We start from the raw sequence: 9793 nt of genomic DNA on the forward strand, positions 1-9793 counted from the left end.
TAGTATTTATTCTTCCTGGTAGATTTGATGATATTTTTTCTGACTCTGCTTTTTGTAAAACTCCACAACCTTTCAATCAGGTTGAGGTTGCAGCTTTGGGACGACAGAAGCTTCATGTTCTGATATTTTATCCAATCAGAAACCAGTTCTGATGATTTCTCTTGGACCTGATTGGCTCCTGGTCCCGTTGGACTCAACTTTGTCCAAGTTGCAACCATCTAGCGCATGATTTGAGCTAAAGGTGGGGGCTTGAAGGTAGTCCTGCTCCTTCATTATTCTGTTAGCATCACAGCATGACGCTACCACCACCGTGCTGAACAGTTGGCTCTGAAGGTTATGGAGCTTCTTTCCAGGTCCTCTCAGACCACGACGATGTTAAAAACTTGTTTCACAGTGGACGGGGTGGTCCACTGGTCCATTTTCTTCTTAGATCTTCACTGAGTTCTCCCGACTGCAGTCAATCATGATCACAAACAGGAAGTTAATACACCTGGGCCTCGTCAAGTCCAAAGATCTTCTAGAACCTTCAGGACCACTTACTGAAGAGTTTAAGGTGAACGTATAAATATATAAGAGAAAAACCCACAATAAAATTCTGAATTCTTTGTTTTTCAAACCGCTTGAGGAGCTTGGGTCATGTCTTATTGTTTTCTGACAGGATCTTTTGAATCTAAGGAGAAATATTAACTTGGTTTGACCCAAACAGAAGGTCACAAACGAGCTAAAATATTAACAAATTAACAGAACCAGGCAGAAGCCAGGTGACAGAAGAAGGATAAATCCTGCAGGATGTGTTCCCGGTTTCACGTCAGCCAGCCTCCCTGAGCTTTCTGTTTTATTTACGACAGAGTGAAGCAACCGAGCTGCTGGCAGCGGCAGGTGTTTGCTCAGTGTTGCAATGTGTGATGAGTGGTGGCAGAGCTGCTCCTCCACCCAGAACCCTTCAGTTACACAACTCCCTCTGCTCTCTGAACAGAACGAAAACTACTGAGAAAGAGCTTTCAGGACGACGCAAACTGAGCTCTTTGAGTCAAACCTTGTGAATGAAATCATGGGTGAAATGTTAGCATGTGTTGGGGATGACTCTCAGCTACTACCACACCGAACTTTAGCTCAGGATCTCTAGAACAGGCCGAGTTAGAGATCCGTTTGTAGGGGAGCAACAATACATGTATCAATCTGTTCAATACACACTATGTATGGATCAGTACACACTATATATGGATCAGTACACACTATGTATGGATCAATACACACTATGTATGGATCAGTACACACTATGTATGGATCAGTACACACTACGTATGGATCAGTACACACTGTGTATGGATCAGTACACACTATGTATGGATCAATACACACTATGTATGGATCAGTACACACTACGTATGGATCAGTACACACTATGTATGGATCAATACACACTATGTATGGATCAGTACACACTATGTATGGATCAGTACACACTATGTATGGATCAGTACACACTATGTATGGATCAGTACAGATTTTTAAAATTTATTTTATCAACTTGTCTTCTGAAGATGCTCTGTGTTGAAGGATCAGTGGATCTGTGTTCGACTACTCCACCTAGGCTGCATTTTTGATTTGATTCATTTAATTTAAAAACTGGACTTTTGAGGTTAAACAAATGTTTATAATTAATTTAAATAAATTAGAAGTTAAAAGGGGCAGGGACATTTCTCTTTTTTTATCGAAAAACTATCGAACCGTGAGACTAAAGTATTGAACCGAATCGTGTATTTTCTGTATCGTTGCAGCCCTGTTTGCTTGTTAATTGCCTTGGTGTGATTTGGTTACATTAAAAACCATCCAGTGGTGCTTAAGATATTTTGCTAACACGACAACCGAACCAACTCACTGGTTTTGAACACTTTGTGTTTGTGTGTAACAAAGGAAAAGGGTTGTGTTTGTCAGCTCGGGGTGGATGTGGGTGAAGTGAGAAGCTCCATGCCCTCCAGCTCCAACGTGTTTCAACAACCACCACCTCCGACCCACATTCAGACATTCACACTCAGGTTTTTACATTTTTTCTAACAAACTGAGGACTCGTCTGAAGCACGGCTCCGAAACCTCTTTAAAACTTCGACCAAAAGTATCACAACTTTTTAAAAAACCCACAACAGAAAAAGTCCAGCTTCATCGGAGATCCTGTCATGTTGTTTGCAAATATGTGATCAGTACAAAAATAAAGTAAAAACAGGAAGTGAAACGTGTTGTTCAATAATCCAACTTCCAACCTCACAGGGAGTGTTTTTGTTTCCTGTTTCTTTCCTTTTAAATATCATTAAATCAAGTTATGAAGAAGAAATATTATGTTTAGATAAGATTAGGAATTTAAAAAACATGTCTGCAACGTTCAGATTTAATTTGTAATAAATTTGATATAAGCTACATATTTTTTCTTGTTTGCATCAGTATGATCGTTTTGTTTTTCCTAAAGTGGAAAAATTACAATAAATGTTAAAATTCACTTTATATTTTTAGTTTAATAACGTCACCCCCACTGGCCGAAAAAGACCCCCTTCAACGGACTGGAAGGGGCCCATGGACCACCAGTTGATAATCAAAGATGAAGCATGTTTTATTGGACATCTTTCTTTTCATTGTAAAGTTTTGCAGACCCCTGAGAAATAAAATAAGTTGTGTTCATGTTTGTCTGTTAGCAAAATATTGACAGATTGTATTAAATTACAGATTATTTATGAGCCCGTCACAAAAACAGATAAAACTGTGGATTTGACTGATACTGGGTTAAATGTTAAGTGTGGTGGTAGCAGAGAGTCATCCCCAACATCTAATCTGAGGGCCAACATCCCACCATCATGCAACTCAAAATTTTTATTTAATTATTATCAGTTTTTGGGTCAAATGGGATTTAAAGCTGTTTATAAAAATAACACCTAAAACACCAATTATAACACAAAAACTGACATTTTAAGTATTTGAGCAGTAAATTTAAGTTAAATCCAGGAAATGACACTTGTTACTTTTATTTAATCTGGTTTAATCTGCACGCAGGTAGAAAGGATGTCAGATTATAGTTTGCAGAAAACCACAACATCCGCCTTAATCCTGAAACTGTTCAAATGTCGCAGTGAAACAAGAAAAAAACTCATTCAAACCGGTTGATTAAAGCAAACTGCGTCAGGTTTGAGAAGTTTTAAAAAGCAGAGTTCCGGTTTAAAACGTTTTTTATTTTTAAATAACAGGTTGAAGTCGGACAGAAACTCACTCCATCTTTGTTTAAAGTTGGTGAGGATGGTCCGCTTCTCTCTCCTCGTCACCGCCTCGCTCATGGCTGCGGCTCTCCGCGCTCCTCTCAGCGGCTCCTCGGTGAAAGCTCGCCGCGGGACTTCACCGTCTCCATCCCCGCAAACACGACGCCTCCGTCCGGCTGCTCCTCGAGGCTCCGCGCGGCTCTGAGGAGAGTGCGGAGCTCCGCGGTGCGTTCAGGCGAGTCCGGAAAAACAACACCTGCTGGCTCGACTGAGCAGGATGTCAGGCTTCTGGGTCAGAGTGGGTGTTTGTTGTTTGTTTGTTTTTTTTAATCTAATTATAACAAGTGACTGGATGAAGTAACGTTTTGTTTGCATGACATTTCCACGTGGGAAGTCAGAGAAACACACGATGAGATCAAAAAGTGGCAACTGTCATTGAAGTAGACAAACATCCGGGTTCTTGGAACGTTCTCAAAGCTCCCGCCCCTTTTTGGGAGAAAAAAATCCCTCCATTTTGATTGCGAGTAAACAAAATTCTGAGGTTTTTGCTAATAAATTGTCAACAAGTAAATATGTAATATTGATTTAAGTGAGCAAAAATGTAACATTTGATTAAAATTAAAATCTCTAATAATCTATAGAAAGTTAACGGGGTCTCTGCAGAGTCGTTCTAATGCATGAAGAGTAGGCATATTAAAACATAAACACTGATTGGCTGGTTGTATTTGCTCTGTTTTTCAAAAAGCTTGGTTCTTCTTTTTTGTTTTTCTTTCACTTTTGACTTTAACTACTTTCACGTTAATTTTAGCAGCCAAAACTGAGACATAAGAGTTAATATGAGGCATAGGAGTTAATATTAGGGTAGGAAGGGCCAACTCATAAAATCAAGGGGTTAATTTTAGGGTCAAATGATTGGGGAGGGCTAAATAACTCCAACATGGACCTATAAAGGGTCTCTTTCCAAAGTAAACTAATAATATAAAGAAACACCAAAGCTACGATCGTCCAATCAGGTGTGTCCGTTGTGAACCGCCTTCCCTTGGAAACTCGTCTGCAGAGAACCCCTGCTCAGCTTGTCTGTGTTTTTGTTTGTCTATTTGTTAGCAAAATATCTCACAAACCGTGGACCTTTGAGCAGCACAGAACCAGCAACCGTGTCAGTTAAGCTCACATCTTCGCTAAAATTAGCAAAACTGGAGCTTAAAGCTATAAGTGGCAGAATGGCCGTTAAAAACAAACAATATTTCAGCTGAAAGGTAAAATTACGAGTGTATTCACGCCAGGAAGCTCCTTTGGTTTTATTTATTTATTTTTGTTTGGTGCGGTTAGCATTCCCATTGTGCTTTGTTTTTTTGCAAGCGGACTATAATTTGTAAACAAAGCCATGTGGATGACGATCATTGCTCCCATTGGACAGAAATGATGCGGGCCGCACTGAGGAAGCCTAATCTAAGGTTGTTTTTTTTTTTCCTTAAATGCGGTATTGTCGGTCTGTATTCACACCAGAAGCAAACCGAGACAGAGAAATGTTTGAGTGTACCATAAAAACCGTAGAATAAAATTGCAACTAAACTAAAAAGTTGCCAAAATGGTAGCTAAAAGTTAAAAATAAAACTATAGCAAAAAGGTTAAAACAGAAAAATAGTAGCTAAAGGTTTAAATTGGTAAAATAGTAGCTAAAAGCTAAACATAGAAGGATGCTATAGAGTAAACAGTAGATGTAAAAACCAAAAAAACACAAATAGCGCACTATTCTTGATCCAGTTGTTTGATTTGATTTCTGAATGATTAAAAAATGAATCCAGAAAAACAAACAGATGAAACTATAAACAGGAAAACAACGGTTTGAGCGCTGTCTTTACTGTATTTCTACAGAAGTTGGGTGGAGCAGCGCGTTTATTATATCAACTTGAGACTTTGACACTTTTTGTGTTTCTGTTGCCAGATTACATACGAACTCAGACAGTTCAAAGTGTTGTCCTACCTTCAGACACATGAAACTTCTTCACCAGGTCCTGGACTCGATTCGTTTTTGAGGCTCCAGCTCCATCTGGGACTGTGTTCAACAATAAAAGAAAATCTCAGATGAAGATTTGTTTTCATATCCTGTTGGTGTTTTCATATTTAATATTTTCAGTATTTTGTTTAACTAATCTCCATAACCCCCCCACAAAAAAAATCAAGTTTCCTCGATGGTTTGAACTTTTACAGAGGGTTTTCTCATTTAGACAAAGCTTTGCTGACTCCTGCAGGATGAAACCTTAACAAGTCTTTGTCAAAAATACACAGATCATACCTGCTGCTTCAAGATCAGAAAATAATACAAATTTAGTGATTAATTAGTGCTTTGAGTATATGTGTTTATTTTCTCAACTTGGGATGAGAAAATTATAACTTTTTAGTACAATCATTATACACAATTTGAAAGAATTCACAAGCACTTAGCTAATCTGTCTCGTTCTAGAGTGCTAGTGTAATGTTAAATTCAGAATGCTAACAGGATGCTGAATCTAAAGTGATAGCAGGATACTAAATCAAGAGTGCTAGCATAACATCAATCAGGACTGCTAGCATGATTACATAAATCAAGAGTGCTAGCAGGATGCTAAATCAGGAGTGCTAGCAGGAGGCTAAATCAGGAGTGCTAGCATAACATCAATCAGGAGTGCAAGCACGATTACATAAATCAAGAGTGCTAGCAGGATGCTAAATCAGGAGTGCTAGCACGATTACATAAATCAAGAGCGCTAGCAGGATGCTAAATCAAGGGTGCTAGCATAACATCAATCAGAAGTGCAAGCACGATTACATAAATCAAGAAAGCTAGCAGGATGCTAAATCAGGAGTGCTAGCATGATTACATAAATCAAGAAAGCTAGCAGGATGCTAAATCAGGAGTGCTAGCATAACATCAATCAGGAGTGCTAGCACGATTACATAAATCAAGAGTACTAGCAGGATGCTAAATCAGGAGTGCTAGCACGATTACATAAATCAAGAGTGCTAGCAGGATGCTAAATCAGGAGTGCTAGCACGATTACATAAATCAAGAGTGCTAGCAGGATGCTAAGTCAGGGGTGCTAGCATAACATCAATCAGGAGTGCTAGCACGATTACATGAATCAAGAGTGCTAGCAGGATGCTAAATCAGGAGTGCTAGCACGATTACATAAATCAAGAGTGCTAGCAGGATGCTAAATCAGGGGTGCTAGCATAACATCAATTAGGAGTGTTAGCGGGATAACATAATGAGTGCTGGCATGTTTTTAAATCTAGAGTGCTAACAGGATGTCAAATCTAGAGTGCTAATCAATGCTAACATGATTCTAAAGCTAGTGCGTGTGCTAGCAAGATGATAAAATTGCTGGAAGTATGCTAAATCAAAAGTGGTAGCAGAATGCTAAATCTAGATAGCCTGCACAATGCTAAATCAAAAGCTCTAGAAGCACTAAATTTAGAGTGCTGGCATGAAAAAAGTAACAACTCCAGTTAATGCTAGTCATCAGTGGTGGAAGCACTCTGACATGTGGGTGAACTGTACCAAGAGACGTCGTCGCTGTGGGTAAACCTTGTCTGGATGTTTCTCGAGCCGATGAAAAAGAGCGTAACCCTCTTCTTCGTGTAAATCCAGCCTCATTATCACTGTTTTGCCTTTCTGTGAAAAAAATCAGATTTACAAAATTAATAAGTTATCTCTTTACTGAATAAACAGTTTTTAATCACAACATGCCCACCAGTGTTTTATTAGTTTGACAAACAGTTTCTCACTTTTTATGCGCAGAGATGAAAAGGAGAAACTCCTCCGAGTGTTCAGAGACAAACTCTCATCCATTTCCTGAAAAACAATAATCAGAAATAACTTTTATGTTTTTAGAATGTTTAATTATATTTACATGTATTAGGAAACAAAGAGAAATCTTCAAATCCTTTAGAAACATTGTTCTTGCATTCATTTTGATATTTTTAGCTTCTAGCTAGCCGTTTGCTACTTTTATCTTTTTTGAATAGCTTTTAGCTAGTAGCCTCCTCATTTTGGACTATTTACTAGAAAGCTTCTAGCTAGCCTTGAGCTATTTTAGCTACTGTTTTGCTACTTGATTTTAGTGTCTAACTTGCATTTTGATACTTTTAGTTAGCCTTTTTTACTTATTTAGTTTGTCTTGCTAATTTTAGCTAGCATTTTATTATTTGCAGCTTGCCATTGTTCTACTTCTTTTAGCTTTGAGTCAGCCTCTTGCTACTTTACTTATTTTACTTCTACTTCTTCTTATTTTACTTCGTATTTTACTTCTGACTGGTATCCATTCATTTACATTTAATACGCCATGACCATCGACTCCAATTAGTTACAGGCATATTATACCTTAATTAATTTTTTCTCCATCATTGTTATCCCATGCCCCTTACTATTCCAAAAAATTTGAGAATGTATTGACCAGAATTTCATCATTTGTAATGTAATTGTCAAGTATTTCTGTTTTACTCTTTGTGTGTGGTTATTGTACAGCAACTTGTGAATTCCATTTCTGTGAAAGGCGCTCTATAAATTATAATGCTCTATAAATTCTACTTACTTACTTTAGCAAAACTACTTGTAGTTTTTAGCTAACCTTCTGCCGTTTTAGCATCAAGCTAATATTTTAATGCTTTTAGCCAGCCATGTTTTACTTTTGTGTTTAGCTAGTGTTCTGCGTCTTTTAGTAGCCTAGCTGAAAATTCAGTGTTTCACATTTGTTTTTGTTTTTAGGAGTAAACATTTATATTCATTTTTTTATTCTAAAGAATGTTTATTAAACCAGACAAACATCATTTACTGACGTCCAACAGAGAATCTGTTTCTTTGATGCTCTAATGTTTAATTTTTGATTCTTGTTTGGATCCATCAGTTTGAGGCCGTATTTTATCTTCATCCTGCTTGTATTTTTGTGTGTTTTTGGTCCATGCTGTCTGCAGCCAGTATCAGGTTAACGAGGACAGTAACAGCCCACCTTGTTTTCTTCTTGGTGTTGAATGACTGCAGTGTCTTTGAGTCTTTTGTTGTTTCCACAGAGACAGAAAACCGAAACTTTCTGGTGACAATTATAGGGTTTCTCCAGAACTGATTGTGATTTTTTTGACATGTTCTGTTTTTAACTGAACGTTCAGGCTGTTTTTATTAATTAGATTTTTATTTGTTGTAAATAATATTTTGCCACCATGAAAGGCAGGTGATCATGTACCTGTCTGTGTTTGTCTCTCTTTGTGTTGGCAGGTGGAGGGCAAAGTCTGTTCACCGAAGGAGGATGACGACAGCGTTAGCTCAGGCCTTGTTTCAAAGGAGCTGCAACTTATTTTGTTTAAAAAACAAAAACAAATAGTGATTTGACCATTTTTACTTCCTGTTTTTATATAACCACGATGAGTTAAGCTAACTCAGTTTTTAAGAAATATTGATAATTTATAGCTCATAGTTTGTTCGTTTGTTTTGGCAAGTCTCCAAAAATAATCATCTGCACAACTTTTCCTGCTGTAAAACATTTTACTGCGTTATTTCAACCTTTTATGACACTTATTTGGGCGTTAGTTGCTGTCTGGTTTGACATCGACTGTTAAATCATGAAAAACAGGTCCTTTGTTCGACGTTTATTGCCTTGTTTTATTGCGGGAGGTTTCATATTTGTCTCAGAGTGGCTGAGCTGTGGATGGGTGTCGTTTGGGAAGACAAACACTATTTATAGAGGAGTAAACTGACAGGACATGTCTTGTTCCTGGGGGAAAACTCCTCTGCAGTGTGAACTACCAGTTTACAGCATCAATGAGACGTTAGTGGAGCAGAAAGAAAAACTCAACTCTTTGTAAAATTAACTCATTCAGGTCAAACCTGCTTGTTTTAGTTTTATTCCACCTTTAAAAGCTTGAAGATTTGCTGTTTTTAACCCTTTAAATCCCTCCTGGGAAAAGTTCTCCCAACAGGAAGTGATGAGTTTTGTGTTTCTTGTTTGTTTTGAATAAATTACAGAGGGCGGGTTGAGAGGATGAACAGAGATCATCATGAGGGAGACGATGTGATGAAGAGCAGCTCTGTTTATTGGTCGGTTCCTGCCCTCACCTTAACTCTGGGTAGAGACTGAAATGAAACAGATCTCAGTCCAAGAGGTCCAGATGAGTTTTCTCTGCAGGGTAGCTGGACTGTCCCTCAAAGACAGGCTGAGAGGTTCAGCTCTCCAGGAGAGAGACTCAGAGAAGAGCTGCTGCTCCTCATCCAGAGGAACCAGCTGAGGAGGTTCATCTGGACACCTCCATGGAGACGTGTTCTGTCCAACATAAAGGTGCTGAGTCATTAAGATGACATCATGTGGGGTCAGGTGTTTCAGGTTCAAGTGTTACAGGATCAGGTATTTAGGGATCAGGTATTTAAGGATCAGGTATTTAGGGGTCAGGTATTTAGGGATCAGGTATTTAGGGGTCAGGTATTTAGGGATCAGGTGTTTTGGGATCAGGTATTTAGGGATCAGGTGTTTTGGGATCAGGTATTTAGGGATTAGGTGTTTTGGGATCAGGTATTTAGGGAT

General features: G+C 38.4%; 1 protein-coding gene across 1 annotated transcript in view; it reads right to left on the reverse strand.

The window, feature by feature from the left end:
- Nucleotides 1-9793, reverse strand: part of dennd2da (DENN/MADD domain containing 2Da) — a gene marked incomplete in the record, with an annotated part of 52113 nt that overhangs the window by 35680 nt on the left and 6640 nt on the right. Inside the window, 3 exon segments of the mRNA XM_014024733.1 lie at nucleotides 5227-5298; nucleotides 6784-6897; nucleotides 7011-7077. Coding sequence (XP_013880187.1) covers nucleotides 5227-5298; nucleotides 6784-6897; nucleotides 7011-7077 — 253 coding nt within the window.

The sequence above is a fragment of the Austrofundulus limnaeus genome, unplaced genomic scaffold (assembly GCF_001266775.1).
Source record: "Austrofundulus limnaeus strain Quisiro unplaced genomic scaffold, Austrofundulus_limnaeus-1.0 Scaffold438, whole genome shotgun sequence".
NCBI classification, from domain to species: Eukaryota; Metazoa; Chordata; class Actinopteri; order Cyprinodontiformes; family Rivulidae; genus Austrofundulus; species Austrofundulus limnaeus.